Source organism: Choloepus didactylus, chromosome 5 (genome assembly GCF_015220235.1).
Source record: "Choloepus didactylus isolate mChoDid1 chromosome 5, mChoDid1.pri, whole genome shotgun sequence".
NCBI lineage: Eukaryota > Metazoa > Chordata > Mammalia > Pilosa > Megalonychidae > Choloepus > Choloepus didactylus.
The window spans coordinates 168,058,190-168,076,992 of NC_051311.1; the positions used below are offsets into that span (position 1 = coordinate 168,058,190).

General features: G+C 39.6%; 2 protein-coding genes across 6 annotated transcripts in view; both read left to right on the forward strand.

Moving 5' to 3' along the window:
• The window catches only part of LOC119534685 (zinc finger protein 596-like), a 49,930-nt gene extending 45,651 nt beyond the window's left edge, over positions 1–4,279 (forward strand). For all 5 annotated transcript variants that reach the window (XM_037837315.1, XM_037837314.1, XM_037837313.1 and 2 more), the window contains one exon: positions 1,136–4,279. In XM_037837315.1, coding sequence (XP_037693243.1) covers positions 1,136–2,344 — 1,209 coding nt within the window. In that variant the 3' untranslated portion in view covers positions 2,345–4,279. The remainder of the gene's footprint in view (positions 1–1,135) is intronic.
• The window catches only part of LOC119534686 (zinc finger protein 596-like), a 176,059-nt gene that overhangs the window by 64,793 nt on the left and 92,463 nt on the right, over positions 1–18,803 (forward strand). The gene's annotated exons all lie outside the window — the stretch shown is intronic.

The following is an 18,803-nucleotide window of genomic DNA, read 5'->3' on the forward strand; positions in this document are numbered from 1 at the left end:
GCCTTCCCCCCTAAATGGGGTCTGTCACCCAGGGGAGTAAATCTCCCTGGGAATATGGTATATGACTCCCTGGGAGGAATCTAGACCCAGCATTGTGGGATGGAGAACATCTTGACCAAAAGGGGGATGTGAAATGAAATGAAATAAAATAAGCTTCAGTGGCAGAGAGATTCCAAAAAGAGCTAAGAGGTCACTCTTTTGGGCACTCTTACACACAATATATTCAACCCTTTTTAGGTTCTAATGAATTGGAGTAGCTAGCAGTAAATACCCGAAACTATCAAACTACAACCCAGTACCCTTGAATCTTGAAGACAATTTTATAACAATGTAGCTTATGAGGGGTGACAATGTGATTGGGAAAGCCATATGGACCACACTCCCCTTTGTCCAGTGTATGGATGGATGAGTAGGAAAAAGGGGCCAAAAACAAAACAAAACAAAACAAAAACAAAAAACAGGCACCCAGTGTTCTTTTTTTCTTTAATTGTTCTTTTCCACTTTTATTTTTATTCTTATTATTTTTGTGTGTGTGATAACGAAAATGTTCAAAAATTAAGTTTGGTGATGAATACACAACTATATAATGGTACTGTGAACAATTGAATGTATGCTTTGTATGAGTGCATGGTATGTTAATATATTTCAAAATTGAATTTAAAAAAACAAAAAACAAGAAAAAGAAAAAACAGTATCTTCCTTTATCCTTTTGCCCAACTTGGCCTAATCTTATCCAGATCTGCTTCATTCATATCTCTAATTGAAGTCTGGACTGTTTTTCTAATTTTTTAAGAATTGCTATATGCACTAATACTGACATTCATATCTGCTGAGTTCTGGTTCTGCATTTCAGTTGTCACACAGATACCCAAAGTTGCAGGGATTGATCAGGTTATACACAAAGGGGTCAGCATCTCAGAATCTGGAGACAGCCATTACAATTCAGGAATAGATGTGACTGCTGTAAGAGCTTACAATCTAGGGATCATAACAATAAGCCTTCCAACACAGGTAAGATTTTTAATTGCAGGGTATCAATGAAGTGTTACTCACAAATTCTTTGTAGAATAATGAAGAAACATATGTATATGGACGTCCATCTAATCTAATTTTCATCTCATCTAATTCCCCACAGCAGGTATCTCACACACAAAAGAATCCCATTCCATGTAATTATTTGCAAGAAGATTGCACTCCCAGATACACAGATACTCAACGTGCTTTAATTTGCATGACAAAGGAACCATATTTAAGCAAACCACTTGGAATAGTCCTCAGTGACCAGTCATCTTTTAATCAACATAAGCAGATTCACATTAGAAGTAATTCATATGGAAGCCATCAAAGTGCTAATGCCTTCATTGAAAGCTCTGGCCACAGACAATACAATGGAACACAAACTGGAGATAAATTGTATGAATGCATTCATTGTGGGAAAAAGTTCATTAGATATTTTCACCTTAGACAACATGAGAGGACTCACACTGGTGAAAAGCCCTATGAAGGTAAACTATATGAAAAATCCTTTAATCAATCTTCTAATCTTCAGCAACATGATAGATCTCACACTGGAGATAAACTCTATGAATGCCATGTGTGTGGAAAAGCCTTTATATATTGTTCCTCCTTCAGAAGACATGAGAGAACTCACACTGGAGAGAAACCCTATGAATGCCATGTGTGTGGGGGAAAATTTAGTCAATATTCTTCTCTTAGAAGACATGAGAGCACACACAATGGAGAGAAAGCATATAAATGCCGTACATGTGGGAAAGCCTTCAGTCAACATTCTAATCTTAGACGACATGAGAAAACTCACACTGGAGAGAAACCCCATGAATGCCACCTATGTGGGAGAACCTTCAGTGTGTCTTCTAGTCTTAGAAGTCATGAGAAAATACACACTGGAGAGAAACCCCATGAATGCCATGTTTGTGGGAGAGCCTTCAATCGGTCATTTAATCTTAGACAACATGAGAAAATACACACTGGAGAGAGACCCCATGAATGCCATCTGTGTGGGAAAACCTTTATTCAGTCTAATGTCCTTAGACAACATGAGAGACGTCACACTGGAGAGAAACCCCATGAATGTCATCTCTGTGGGAAAACCTTCCATCACTCTTCTCTCAGAGAACATGAGAGAACACACACAGGAGAGAAACCATATGAGTGTCATAAATGTGGGAAAGCATTCAATCATCGTTCTTCCTTCAGAAAGCATGAGAGAACTCACAGTGGAGAGAAACCCCATGAATGCCATCTGTGTGGGAAAGCCTTCAGTGAATATTCTACTCTTAGACGACATAAGAGCACACACACTAGAGAGAAAATTCATGAATGACATGTATGCAGGAAAGCTTTCAATCAATATTCTGTTCTTGGATGACATGAGAGAACACACTGGAGAGAAACCATATGAATGCCACACATGTGGAAAAGCCTTCATTTATTGTTTTCACCTCAAATGACATGAGAGAACTACACTATTGACTAAGCACTACTTTGTGGAAAATGTCATTTTTGTGGGAAAGCCTTCAGTTAATCTCTTATGGACATGAGAGAACACATACTGGAGACAAACTGTGTGAATATCATACATATGGAAAAGCTTTCATTTATCATTTTACCTTCAGGCAGCATGAGAGAATGTATACCAGAGAGAAACCCCATGAATGTCATCTTTGTGGGAGAGCTTTTCCTTCCAATTCTTTCCTCAGGCATCATGAGACAAGGCACAATGGACAGAAACCATAAGTATGTCATCTACTTGGGAAAACCTTAATTTTTCTAAACTTAGGCAACTTAAAATTAATCAAATTTGAGAGGAAACCTATGTCATGAATGTGGAAAAGCCTTCTGTCAATATTCTAACCTTAGATTGAAAGAGAATTCACAATACACCTTTTGAAGATAGAAGTGATGTCAGCCATGGCTTTAACCTGTCAACACACCAGAGAACTCACCTACAGAAAAAACACTATGTAATTGATATATTAGTGCTCTTAATCACCACTACTCTTTCAGTTAATGTAGGGAAATTCTTACAAAAGATATTCCGTATGTATATCATCTATGTCACAAAACCAGAACTCATATGAATCTGATGGAAGTGGAAAGTCCTTTTCTACCACTCTGATAAGCAAGCCAGAGAAATTGCACTTGAGGGATTCTATTTCTGTACCCAATATGGAAGTGCCTTAGTTTGTAACTTATCCTTTAAATAAAATTAGTGGGGAGATTACTGACTTCCTATCCCAACCAGCTGCCATTGGGAAGAATCCTCCTGTAAATGGATTCATCCCTGCCCTTCTTTTACTTTTAAAAGTAACTATTGGATGATGGTAGAGTAGATGATGGGGAACAGGCTTCTCTGTGAAAATAACTAGAAAGAGGCCAGAAGACACAGGGACCAGTTTCCAGGTGTGAACAGCCAAAGAGGGTCCCTCACAGTACATGGAGGGGACACTGACAAAAATGGAAAACAGCAGCTCGTGGGAAGTGGTGTGTTCCCCTTGGACCACCTGCCCACAGCTACAAAAAGAACTGCAAGGCAAGGGAGTGAGCAGTACCTTATCAGTTTGCTGGGCATCCTCCTCCACAGAGAGTGGGGAGCTCCTGTGTTGGAACCCAGCAGGCATTTGCTTCCCCCCCATAGAAGTCCAGGGGTTGCAATAGTGAGAAGTGGAGAAGGGAAAGGGAGCATAATGATCAGGAGCCCTTTCCACACTGCAGACATTCACAGGTAAATGGCAGGCATTCTGTTTGTTGGAAGCCCTTGAGTGTCTCCCTCCTCAGGGCCCACATCACAGCCCCAGGACAGGCATTCCCCTGTGAGAGAACAGGTGCAATGATTGATTCCCCGCTTGGTTTGGATTCTACCCACCACAAGGGAGAAGTTTGGGGAAGACCTGTCTGAGAACAGCACTGGCTGGTAGGTTATGGAAACTGTACTCCAGCAAGCTGTACCCCAAGAGTGCCACCTGCTGGTGGGATTGGGATACTGCACTCCAGCAAGCTATAGCTTTACCAAATTATATATAAATGATTAAGTAATTCTACATTTCCCAAAATAACCCTGTCAAGACAAGCAAATGCCCTGAAACCAACAGAAAATTAAAAAGCACTTGAAGCATCTCCAAGATAAGGACAAGCCAAAGAACAAATTATATAGCCAGAAGAGACAAAATTTCAAGCAACTAAAGAAGTACAAATTTCCAAAAAAAAAAAAAAAAAATCTTTAATAGAATAGATTCTAGCAACTAAAAACCAAAGGATATGATGGCTGGTTCAATAACTCTCTTTACAGTAATGACTTTGAATGTGAATGAATAAACTGTCCAAATTAAAAGGTACATACTGGTAGAATGGATTAAAAATATGACCCATTAGTATGCTGTTTACAAGAGACTCATCTTAGTCCCGGTAACACAGAGATGGATAGTGAAAGGATGAAAAAATATTCCATGCAAACTGCAATCAAAAGAAAGCTGGGTAGCTATACTAATAAAAAAATAGACTTGAAATGCAAAGATGTCAGACAAAGAAAAACAATATATATTAATAAAAGGGATAATTCACCAAGAAGAAATAACAATTATGAATTTTATGGACCCAGTCAAGGAGTTCCAAAATACATGAGACAGACATTGGCTAAACTGAATGTAGTAATAGACACATCTAACATAATAGTGGGACACTTCAATACAGCACTGTCTTCTATAGCTAGAACTAAACAGAAGACCATAAGGAAATTGAGAACCTCAACAATATGATAAATGAATTAAACATAACAGACATATATAGGTCATTATATCCCAAAGTACCAGGATATATATTCTTCTCTAATGTCCATGGAACATTTTCCAGGATACATCATATGCTGGGGCACAAAACAAGTCTTAATAAATTTTAAAGGAGTGAAATTATTCCAAGCATATTGTCTGACTGTAATGGAATGCAACTAGAAATCAACAACCACCAAAGAACCAGATATCTCACAAATATATATTGCTTAAACAACAGAACCCTAAACAACCTGTGGGTCAAAGAAGAAATTACAAGAGAAACTGGTAATTATCTAGAGTTGAATGATAATGAGAACACAAGATATCAAAACCTGTGGGATGCATTAAAGGCCATGCTGAGAGCAAAATTTATAGCTGTAAACCCATATATCAAAAAGCACAACTGTATGATACTATGAACAACTGACTGTACACTTTGAAGGATTGTATATTTTGGGAGTATATCTCAATAAAAATGCATCTAAAATTTTTTAAAACACAAAGTGCTAAAACTAAAGACCTAATTGAACAACTGAAGAGGCCAGAGAATGATCAACAAATTAACCCTAAAGCAAGTAGATGAATAGAATTAAAAAGATTAAAGCAGAAATAAATGAGCTAGAGAAACTGAAGACAATAGAGAGAATAAAAACCAAAAGTTGGCTCTTTGAGAAGATCAACAAGATTGACAGACCCTTAGCTAGACTGACAAAGTCAAAAAGAGAGAAGACTCAAGTAAACAGAATCAGAAATGAGAATGGGATAATTAGTAGAAATTCTGAAGAAATAAAAAATGTATGTTCAGAAGACAGAGCAATGGATTATGAATGCTAGGGAGGGAGGGAGGGAAAAAGAAATGGTGGTGTGAGAGCATGTTAAAGTTGGTGGATTGGGGTATTGGGGGAGGGGGGTCAGGGTATGCTGGAGTTCTGTCTATGGGGTTTGTATTGTTTTTGCAACTGTTCCTATAGCTTTGAATTTATTTCAAAATAAAATTAAAAAAAAAAACAGCAAAAAAATCACGAGGATACTATGAACAACTGTATGCTACCAAACTAGACAATTTAGAGGAAATTGACGATTTCCTGGAAGCACACGAACAACATAGACTGACCCGAGAATAAATAGAAGACCTCAACAAACCAATCACAAGGAGATCCAATCAGTCATCAGAAATCTACCTACAGATGAGCACATTCCAGATAGCCTCACAGGGGAATTTTACCAAACTTTCCAAAAAGAATTGACTGCTCAAGCACTTACTAAAAACTGAAAAGAATGGAACACTACCTAACTCATTTTATGATGCCAATATCACTGAGAGCAAAACCAGATAAAGACACTACAAAAAATGAGAACTATAGGCCAATCTCCCCAATGAATATAGATACAAAAATCCTAAACAAAACATTTGCAAGTTGAATCCAAAGGCACATTAAGAGAATTATACACCACAACAAGTGGGATTCATTCCTGGCATGCAAGGGTAGTTCAACATAGGAAAATCAGTTTTTGTAATTCAACACATTAACAAATTGAAAGGAAAAATCAGATCTTGATGCTGAAAAAGCATTTGACAGAATTCAACATCCCTTTTTGATAAAAACACTTCAAAAGGTAGGAATTGAAGGAACTTTCCTCAGTATCATAGATGGCATATATGAAAAACCCACAGTCAGCATAGTAACCAACAGTGAGAGGCTGAAAGCATTCCCTCAAGATCAGGAACCAGACAAGGATGCCCACCATCAACTCTATTATTCAACATTGTGCTAGAAGTTCTAGCCAAAGCAATTCACCAAGACAAGGATATAAAATATGAAAGGAAGAAGTGAAACTGTCATTATTTGCAGATGATATGATCTTATATTTGAAAAATCCTGAGAATTTGACCACAAAGCTACTTGAGCTAATAAAGAAATTCAGGAGAGTGGCAGGATATAATTTGAATGCACGTAAGTCAGTAATGTTCCTATACACTAGTAATGACCTAACTGAAGAGGCAATAAAAAAATTCTTTTCACAATAGCAGCTAAAAAATATCAAATACCTAGGAATAAACTTAACCACAGATGTAAAAGACCTCTACACAGAAAATTACAAAATTTTACTAAAAAATTTTAAAAAGAACCTAAATAGGTGGGAAAATATCCCATGTTCATGGATAGGAAGACCAAATATTGTTAAGATGTTAGTTCTACCCAAAATGATCTACGGAGTCAGTGCAATTCCAATCAAAATTCCAACAACCTACTTTGCAGACTTGGAAAAGCTAGTTATCAAATTTATTTGGAAGGGAAAGGGTCCTCAAATTGCCAAAAACATCCTTAAAAAAGAAGAACAAAGTGGAGGACTTACACTTTCAGACTTTGAAGCCTACTATAAAGCTACAGTGGTCAAAACATCATGGTACTGGTATAAAAGAAGATATATTAATCAGTGGCATCAGACTGAGAGTTCAGAAATTGACCCCCAGATACACAGTTGACTGATTTTTTATAAGGCCCCCAAATCCACTGTGCTGGGACAGAACAGTCTCTTCAAATGGGGCTAGGGAAACGGGATAGCCATAACATAAAGAATGAAAGAGGACCCCTACCTCACATCCTATACAAAAATTAACTCTAAGTGGATCAAAGACCTCAATGTAAGAGACAGGACCATAAAACTCCTGGAAGATAATGTAGGGAAACATCTTCAAGACCTGTATTAGGAGGTAGCTTCTTAGACCTTACACCCAAAGCAGATGCAGCAAAAGAAAAGATAGATGAATAGGAACTCCTCAAGATCAAAAGCTTCTGTGCCTCAAAAAAGCTTTGACAAGGAAGTGAAGAGGCAGCCAACTCATTGGGAGAATATATTTGGAAAGCATGTATCTGATAAGAGACTAATACCCTGCACGTATAAAGATATCCTACATCTCAACATTACTACAAGCAGCCCCAAAATGGGCAAAAGATATGAAAAGGTATTTTTCCAAAGAGTAAATATAAATAGCTAAAAAACATGAAAAAATGTTTCATCTTCACTAGCTATTATGGAAATGTGAATCTAAACCACAATGAGATACTGTCTCACACCAGTAAGAATGGCTGTCATTAAACAAACAGGAAATAATAAATGCTGGGTAGGGTGTGGAGAAATTGGATCTCATTCATTGCTGGTGTGAGTGCATAATGGTACAGCCACTGTGGAAGACAGTTTGGTGGTTTCTCAGTAAACTAAATCTTGATTACCCTATGATCTGGCAATTCCATAAAGAGTTTTATATCTCTGATGGAGGAGTATAAAAACAAATCTACAGGAGGCTGTTCTGGAGGTTACTCCTTTGCAAGCTTCACCTTCTTATGCCAAATGACCACAATATGATAAGCCCAAGTCAGTAGTAGTCCCCAAAACCTTACAGAGTACCTGGATCCCTAGCTGAGATTCTATAAAGTTTCACTCACCAGGTTTATTCTTCAGAAACTTAAATCCTTCAGAGAACTCCTGTACCTGCTAAGTCCCCAAGCCCAGAGGCGATAGCCTCTTCAAGAGTATCAAGTCAGTGTGTTCCATTTGCTCATAATGTTAACACCCTTTTACAACATGAACAAGTTATGGTAGTCACTGCCTAAACATCCCTGAAGATTGGGAAAGTGATTAAACCAGAGAAAGGGGTAGCAAAAGAAAAGGTGTAATTTAACAAAGGATTATGAATACTGAATCTTTATGTAATTTTCTTTTTCTTAGTTCCTAAGGTATTAGAATAGAAGGAAAGAATTGAAATGGTGGAACAAACACATAGTATCCTTTGAAATTTATTCTGTGGCTACTTGTTAAATTGTAATTTGAGAGCTGTCACCTTTTTTACATATGCTATATTTCACAGAAAGGAAATAACTGAAACTAGGGTACTATTACTCATAACAACCTTGGAAATTTCGTATATATCTACTTGTTAAATCTTATTTTGAAAGACTACCTCTTTGTATATATTTTATATTTCATAATAAGGAAATAACTGAAACTGGAACTGTAACCTGTAATAGTCTTTCAAATTTGCTAAGTACTTGTTAAATTGCACTTGGAAAGTTATTTCTGTGTATATATTTTATATTCTACAATTTAAAAATATGATTCAAAAAGTAAATAAAATGAGTGGACTCCATAGAAATGAATCTCTAGGTCTGTAAGTAATGTGCGCTATCATTCGGTGTAACAAAAACCTTAGTGTACTAAAGAGTACTCAATTAGGAATAACCACAGAAACATGAAGTGAGAGGGAAAGGCCACAAAAACATTAAGTAAGAGGGAAAAAAATATTTATTAGCAGGATGTATCCCTTTGTAGGAGATCCAGAAATTTTATGATGGAGAATGTACTCAATGTAAAATCTAGGGAAATCATTTATTCAGAAATTGGGGGTTTTGTGGGTATTGGTTATTGTGCCTCTGTGAGGCATAGTGTTTGAGGGCATTTGGCAATTTCTGGGGTATTTAATAGCTGAGAAATACTTTAGGTTTGGGGATAGGAGAATATGAAGTCTGTGATTTGGTCTTCTAGGGTAAATAAATATGCTTCTGGGTTGCCTCTAATGTACCAGTGTTGGGTAATTTTTGGGTCAGTGATTAAATATTTGAAGGATAGGAACAGAGATGTTTGCTTTGTTTCTGATCTTAGAGGAAACAATACTACATCTAAGTAACAACATATATCAGTGGGTGAGAGGGTTCTTCACACAGTAGTAGTTCACTGAGTCAAGCAGATGTCTGGACAGTTCCCATTTCCCATCACTAATAGCCCATTAGAGAGTGTCAGTTTGAACCCACAGAAATAATTATCTTAATAACCAAAGAACAAATAGATTCCAAATCTACAGGGCCCACAGGCAATGCCATTATAATGGTCCAGATCTGGGAATCCAGTCCTTGACATTAATATTGGAAAATGTATTATCCATAGCATGCCTGAATGAAAATTGCTTGGCTAATTTCATAATTTTAGGACTGCTGAATGGTTTTGTACAAAATTAAGGATACTAGAGGTATTTGTTTCATCACACCTTATTTTATGAAATATTGAAAGATTGTTTACCCTAAATAGTAACCAAGAAAAGATGGTCTTGTCTCATAATTTCTGTTATATGTAGGCATAATGGTGGACTTGTGTATTGTAATAAGTCAAAGTGTGGGAAGAAGAAAACTTGCTAAGAAAAGGAAATTTTTTGTTTGCAAAACAAATTAGAAGACATTATTTTAAGAATGTCACAAGCTCTGAAGTATGAAGAATGAATGCCAAATGGCTTCAGGTTCGCTGATCCCATCAGTGAACCAGCACTGAGCATCTGCTGGGACTTCCATGATTTGGGGTCCTCTGGATTCCAAGGCATTGAGGGTAGGACCTTCTTGCATCACAACAGGCTTATATTTGATGGGCACCTTTGCCAACCCCTCATGCAAGCATATCACTTCCTGGGGAGCTGCACAAGCACAGACCTGAATTTAACACTGTTATTTAATGATACTGTTTCACTGGGCACTGCCTGGGTAAGGGCACTTATCCTTAACCTAGGGTACAATAGGGATTTCTAGCCTCAGGAGGGCCTCAGTGTTCTTGGTAATCCTTTCCATTTCCACCAAGGCCTGATAGTACACAAGAAATTGCCTGTCACAAGAGTACTGCTGTGTCACATCTGGGTACTTTGTGCTCTAAAATCCCGTGGCTCCTCATTCCATGTGACCTGTTGTCATGTTTCCTTCTGTTGGAGTGCAGTTTTTAATGTCTCAGTAGCTTTATAACTTCTCCCTTATGGCCATTTTGTAGTTGTTACTTGGGTCATCATTCCAATGTTCTATTGCCCCATTTGCTTGGAGCTTAAAGGAAGTAAATAAGGCCATTATCATGCAGTGCAGAAGCACACACATTGCTGGGCTACATGAGCTGAAAATGGGATACCTTGATCTGATTGGAGTCTTGTGTATGAGATCACATAGCCTTTGTGTTTCTGCAGTCTGCAATAGGGGTCCCAGCATGCACCTGCTGAATGTGAATTTTCCTGTGTCTAGGATGTCTGCCTAAAGGGTGACCACCAATGGAACAGTTAAGTGACCTAATGTGGTTGAGTTGACATGCAGAGCCTAATCACCTGTTATAGCCCAGCACACCATGCTATGTATCCTCAGCTCATTGTCAGAAGCCACAGACTGTCCTACGCGTTTGGTCTCTGCCTCTTTTAGAGTTGAGTCCTCATGGTCTAGCCCACTCTTCCATCTGAGTTGGGCTTCTCTGTCATGTTCTGTGGTTATTACATCAGGCAATCATAGTAACTTGCTGAGTACATGGCCAGCATGGAAATTCTGTTTGTGTTCTGTTTGAAGTGGCCTTTTGCAATGGGTATCAACTATGGTGACAGATTCACCTTAACACTTCACAAGCTGTTGCTGTAGCTCCTGTATCCACATAGAGGACATTTTTATAATCCACTCTTTGTTTTGCCAGTCACTGGATAATACAGATAGTTTGCAAGAGCCAATAAGTATAAATATTTAGAATTTTGTTGGAGTAGCCTGAAACGCCATCACCACCATATGGAGTACATCCTATTGGGCAGTACACTCTCATCCAGTCCCAATCAAAAGGTGGTGATTCTTGGAACAGCTGGCCATAGTGGCCCAGTGGATTCCATCAGCTATGAGTTTTGAAGCCTGCTTTCTGAGCCAAGCCATAACATGAGCTGGACTATGCCACTTAGCCAAGGGAGGGGCAGGCTGTCCTTTGTGGGCTGTTTGGCTCCATTCAGCAAAGTAAAACTTTGCTCATGGTGCCAGCCTACTCCCTGAGGTCCTGCTGAGGCTTGCTCTTGGAGGTACCATTTCTATTTAATGAGGAAACTTTGTTGAACCTGTCCTACTTTATTAGTATTAGTGAGTACCCACATGATTATGAGCAGTTCTGGCCTTAGAGTCATGGAGAGCACATTAGCGGTTATGTGATCAGTCTCCACGGAGGTTCAATCACAGGCTAAAAGCTGCCATTCAAAGCAAGGTGTGGTATTTAGTGGCTACCTTGTATAGGGAGTGAGATCAGGCTACAGACTTGGTGAATCTTTCCTGTATCATGCTCTCAGTTGGTATTATCTATCTCACTGTCCCATGGATCCCTGTCAGTACTCAGCTCTCAAAGGACAGCTATGCAGTATTCTAAATCTCCAGTCCTGCCAGCCCTCTTCCTCCTGGTCTTTATTAGCTCCTATGACAGTCTCAACCTCTAATTTAGAGAGCCCTGCTTCCTCCTGATACTTTTGGCATTAGTGGTGATCTTCTGGAGGAAACGTGTTTTTGCATTATCTATTCTGTTTTAGTAACCAAAGCCACAGTGACCTGGAGGTGTGCCTCACCTCTTCTTTTGTCTTTCTCTGGTCTTTCTTTGTCTTCCCTTTTTGGCACATCTGTGCATCTTGTTGCCTGGCTTCCATTCATCTAGGCCAAATTCTATGCTGTTGCTTCCATCCCAAAGTGGGGTGTGGTGGTGGATATTTTCCATGACTTTGCCTATCATAATCACCAGGAAGAATAAAAGGGGCAGGGGTGTCTTCCACTGGAGAGTCGCTTGTCTCATGAATGCCTTCAGTGTTTGAGGCAGGATTGTCTCATCCACATCCTGTCCAGGAGTGGAAGAGAATGTAGCCATGTTTATCACCTTAACCTAAAGGGTTAGGTTAATGGCCTCATTAACAATTTTCCATGATGTATTTGAGGAGTTGCCCCCTTTGGGAACAATGTTCTCTTATGCTCCAAGTAATTCGGAGTAAAAGTGATATGTTTTTGTCTCTGTCCTGTTGATTGTGCTATTCAATGTGAGCAAAAATGTGTTTTAGCAGGGGCTCAGTAGTTTCCCAGGCTATACCATTTAGCTCAAGACATTGAGTCTGCAGTGGCCTATTACTGAACAGATGCACTAACCAAGCCATCTGATACTATCCTTGCTTTTGTCTCTGTTTTTAACTTCCGTATTTCACTTGTGGAAAATTATCTCATTTTAATAGTTTCATTTTCTGGAATACCATCAGTGGTTCTGCATTGTAACTGATCTAACAAGGGACCTACAAACAATCTGGACTGGATGGAGGTCCTTGCTTGAGAGCCTCAGATTCCCCTTGAGAGACATTTGTCATCCTTGAAACACTGGTGGTTGGTGGGTAGTGTGCAACCAGGAGCCAGGGAAAATTTTCCCTACTTTTCCTAGGATTCAGTTCTCACATACTTATCCTCAGCCATTAAAACTTGTTAACAGGAAAGTTTATCACATTTCAATTGTCCCCATGCAGCTAGAGGGAGGCAAGTAACTCAGCCTGTCATCTCCTCCCAGTGTGCCAAGACCACTCCAAGGATCAATGAACTGAAGGCCCCTTATTCCTCCACCATGCCATAGGTTGCTTTGCTGGTGATCATGCTTGCTGCACCAAACTTTTGGACAGAGACGTACCTATTACCATCTGCAGATTATGAGTCGTAATTGAGACATGTCCGTCTATATCATATAGATGTTGGATTTGCCAACAAAGACAGACTTATACAGGCAGTGGATGGAATGCTGCTTAATCACATACAGAAGAGGCAAAACAGGTTCAACTTGACTAGTGGGCATCAGTTTTCCGTGTCCAGCAGGTCCCCTCTGAAGACACAAGGAGATACTCCACATGTATACTTTTCTGTATTTTGTAAGGAACTTTACTCCCTCCCTCCTGGGAACATACATAGCAATGGGGGTGGGCCAGGTGCCATAAAATGTACATACATAGCCAAGGAGTCCCTGTGAATGTTTATATGCTGTTAGTAAAATGGGAAGGAATAAGCCAGCAGGCCATTAATTTCTGACATTTCAACATTTTTCAACATGAAATGGGAAGTACCAAGAAAGAACTTGCAGTAAAAAAAAATATAAATAGCCCTGGCACACTGGAGTATGGGGATGATGGAAACCCAACAACAGAAGTGGAGATAACATCTGAAGTTTCATCCCTTGGCCAATGAACCCTCATTATTGAGTAGCATAGACTATGTACAAATAGCTTACATCCTCTCAATATGTAGACCATCCCCAGTTATTTGTATTCTAATGAGTGTTTTTTTATAATAGTTGTTCAGAATTCCATTCAATATGTATGGAATATATATTGTCTGAAGCCAAAATGATTATTGATGATGATTACATTTGAGGGTTTTCTCTCTTTCTATTGAGTGGCATTATATTTTCCATGTTGTATCCCAGACCATCACAACCAGCTGCATTGCCTTGGAGTGTTTCTCCATGGAAGCCCTGGCCCTCCTGTAAGTAGAGTGATTAGAGTTCTTCCTTAATTTTTTTTTTTTATCTTCATTTTATTGAGATATATTCACATACCACGCAGTCATACAAAACAAATCGTACTTTTGATTGTTTACAGTACCATTACATAGTTGTACATTCATCACCTAAATCAATCCCTGACACCTTCATTAGCACACACACAAAAATAACAAGAATAATAATTAGAGTGAAAAAGAGCAATTGAAGTAAAAAAGAACACTGGGTACCTTTGTCTGTTTGTTTGTTTGTTTCCTTCCCCTATTTTTCTACTCATCCACCCATAAACTAGACAAAGTGGAGTGTGGTCCTTATGGCTTTCCCAATCCCATTGTCACCCCTCATAAGCTACATTTTTATACAACTGTCTTCGAGATTCATGGGTTCTGGGTTGTAGTTTGATAGTTTCAGGTATCCACCACCAGCTACCCCAATTCTTTAGAACCTAAAAAGGGTTGTCTAAATTGTGCGTAAGAGTGCCCACCAGAGTGACCTCTCGGCTCCTTTTGGAATCTCTCTGCCACTGAAGCTTATTTCATTTCCTTTCACATCCCCCTTTTGGTCAAGAAGATGTTCTCCGTCCCACAATGCCAGGTCTACATTCCTCGCCGGGAGTCATATTCCACGTTGCCAGGGAGATTCACTCCCCTGGGTGTCTGATCCCACGTAGCGGGGAGGGCAGTTGGCTTAGCCAGAGAGAGAGGGCCACATCTGAGCAACAAAGAGGCATTCGGGACTTCCTTAATTTTTAAGAACCAGAAGCTGGTGTTATAGTACCCGTTTGTGAGAAATGCCATACTCCTTATCCAAATTTGAGGGATCATATAATATTTAGGATTCTTTGTATTGTACACCTTAAAATATGTAACATTTTAAATCTCTATGAATTTATTGCTTTTGTTTCCTCAAAATGGAGGAACAGAGAAGTTAAATAACTTGTTCCCAGGATATTCAGTCAGTAGGTGGCTGAGTTAGAAGATTCCCAATATTGTTCCAGAGGAAAAGCTATTAAATACAATGCCACACTGCCAGCTCATTCACAACACTTATCTGTGAGTAGGTGGAGATATGAGGCCCAAACTGCCTGAGCTGCTTCTGAAGGTAGCCTACACACACATTTTAGATTCATGAATTCTAGGATGTTGAAATATGTCACTGAAGTTTGAAAGTTTTATAAAGGTAATAAAATTGTACTACAGCTGTAAAGTATGTGTTGCTATTTTATAATTAAAATTTTAATACAGTACAAGTAGTCTAAGAAACATGTCAAAAATTAGAGTTCATCTTGTGGAATATGGATCCAATTTGGTTGGAGCCTAGAGGAAAACAGGAAGGGCATGGTGCCATAATTAGACTTCCTTTTGTTGGGGAGCACTATTTTTTAATGTCATAAGCCAGTAGGATTTGTTTAGATGTCCTGACTCCACAAAGTCATGACCAAAGAATTCCTTCTCCTTTATACCTATCTTCCACCTGAGAATCAATTTCCCTTCTAATAGTTATCACTTACTAAATACCCTACTGTTTATCAGGAAATTAACACTATAATTATTATCTCTTTAATATTTACATCCTTGAGAGATGGTTATTTCTTTACTGATGACTAAAAAGACCATACTTGTTAATCTGACTTTTCTTGATTCTAGAAAGGAGAAAGTGAGAAAAAATAAGGGAGTTAATGGGATAATAGAGGAAAATAACCTAGGTAATATTTTAGATGGCTGGAAATAGTATCATAGTATAGGATTGAACTAACCAGTTATCATTTATGGACATTTAATCTATTCTAAATCCTGGATCCAATTACCCATGTTAAATGTGTTATTATACACACGTTATTCACTATGTCAAATGAGTTACTGGTTTCAGTTGCTGAACAAGATCACGTAAAGGGACTGGATTTAACCTCATGGTAGAAACAACTACTCCAGACAAAATATATGAAAACAGTTTTCAGATATTGGACATTAGGCTATGTATGATACTGGTCTCTGAAATAGAAGGAAGAAATGAGGTAAGGACTATAGTCACCTAGCTTACAACCTGAAGAAAGTTTTCAGGATGCAGTGAAGAATGAGTAAACCCAGGAAAATTGGGTAACCCCAGTGCACAGAGAGCTGTAAAGATGTGAAGAAAGCCCCTCACCCCCGGGATGTTCAGCTGGGTACTGAACAACCCAGACAATGAGAAAATTACCTGAAACTGAGGAAAGAATCACTGAAAAGGAGTAGGGGGAACAATCATTTAAAACATATGAAAGTTGAAACAATTAGCAGATACGCACTACAAGCAATAATAAAGGAAGTCCTTCAGGTAGAAGGAAATGGATACCAGATTGAAATTTTGATCTAAAAAAAGGAATGGATGGGACTTCTGGGAAGATGGAAGATTAGGAGAGTCAGAACAAAATTCTCCTCCATGAAAAAGACTGGATAAAGGGCAGAAAGTCCTCCAGAACAGCAGTTCCAGGATGCCACCAGCTGGGCAGGGGAAGGGGACTTAAATATAGAAGCAGAGAGACTGCATTTGAAAGAATATGATGTGTGTTTGGCCTGGGCAACCATTGGGGCTGGCAGATGAGCACAGAAGGGAGCAGCTTTCCACACCCCACTCACCCTTCTCAGCAGTTGGCTGGAGAGATAAACTCTTCACAAAGCCATGGCTGAGAACCCTTGTGTAGGGGTGACTAGAGCTGGCAGACAAACATGGAAGGGAGCAGCTTTCCATTCCCCATGCAGACATCTCAGTAGTTGGCTGGGGAGATAACCATTCTCAGCCCTGTGACTGGGAGGCCCCATGCCAGGAACCGATGGCTAGAGTCAGCAGAGGAGCATGGAAGGGAGCAGATTTCCACACCCTGTGCAGCCATCTCAGCAGTTGGCTGGGGAGATAACCCTGCAGAGCCCCATGGCTGAGAGCTCCCATACCAAGGACTGGTGGTGGGAGCCAGCTCATGAGCGTGGAAAGGAGCAACATTCCATGCCCTATGCCCCCATCTGAGAAGTTGGCTGGGGAGATAACCCTTCACAGCCCTGGGGCTGAGACCTCCTGTGTGGGAACTAGGGATTTGGGAGACTTCTGACCACATTCACTCTTCCTCCACAGAAGCCCATGGTGAGAACAGCTGAGAGGCAAGGGTGCTGCACAGAAGTACCAGGAGCCCATCCACAACCCCAGGGACTCACAGGTGCATGGCAGTCGGGAACTGCTGTGCATTTGAACTGGAGGGTGAGTCATGCACTACCACAGACGCAGAGTGGTCTACTCACAGCCCCAGAACCATGTCCAGTGTGTCCTGGAGTGGACTCCCTGCCAAAGTGTGCCCCTCCCGCAGGGCTGTCAGTCCCGAGTGCACATAGAAAACTGGTGCACTGATTGAATTTCCACATGGTTTGGACCCCACCAGGCACACAGATGAAGTTGGGGGAGAGCTGGCTTGAGGATAAGAGGTGGTTCAAGTTTACCATCTGCTGGGAGGTTGTGGAAAGCGAACTTCACCAAGCTGTAGCTCTGCCAAATTATAGATAAATGTTCAAATAATCCTACATATCCCAAAATAACCTTATAAAGTAAGCAAATGTCATGAGGCCAACAACAGAAAATCATAAAGCACATGAAGAAACTAGAAGACACAGAAAACCCAAATGACCAAATTAAAAAGCCAAGTGGACACAGAACATGGAGTAATTAATCAAAGAAGTACTCGAATCTCCAAAACAACTTCAGTGAGTTGTCAAAGGATATAAAGGATATCAAGAAGACTCTAGAAGACCATAAAGAAAAATTTGACTGTTAATAAAAAATAGCAGAGCTTATGGAAATAAAAGATACTATTGATCAAATTAAAAATATACTTGAAGGTTGGGGCAAAATGGTGGCATGGTGAGGTGTGTAATTTAGTTACTCCTATAGGGCAGTTGGCAAATAGCCAGGAACTGTATTGAACAGTGGTCTCAGGGAGTTCTGTGACAGGACATGCATTGTACACCAGTCTGGAATGGGTGGAACAGCTGAGATCACAGTGAAGAACTGAGTTTCCCCAGAAAGGGGCCTGGTGCCCCTCCCTGGCAGGCATAGCAGACAACCTTGAAGCTGCTTCCTTGAAAGAAAAAGAAACAATCTGTGCTGAGAGCAAGGAGGGTGGCTCAACCAGGCCCCAATTTCAGAATTAAATAACAAATGCAGACTCCTGAATTAAAGCTCTAAGGACAAATAAACCAAGAGTGGACTTGAAAGGAACCAGGAGCATTCAGTCCAGGAGAGAAGTCGCTGGTCTGAAAACAACAAAAAAAAAACAGAGACTTTTGGAGTCAGAGTTGTTCAGAATACTGGAAAACGGCTGGGCTCCAAGAAAAGGGGGCACTTAGAAATGTGTACCAACTCCCTCTTACTTCCAAACCTGTGATGCTGGGGTCTCACTCTGAAAAGTGTTTTCTTTTTATTCTCTCTCTCTCTGACTCTTCATCTTTTTTACTTTTCAGTAAACCACCAGACCAGCAGGAATGTTTAGGCTTCAGCACTGCCCTGGGCAAGGAAAGAATTAAAGTTGTCTTAGAGTAAATATTCAGGTGAAAGTGATAATAGCCTAAATGTTTAGCCTATACTGGGACTGACGAAATTTGGGGGCTGAAGAAAGGCCTTGAAAAGAGATTTTAAAAATAACTAAGTACTCATTAAAGAAAGGATCAG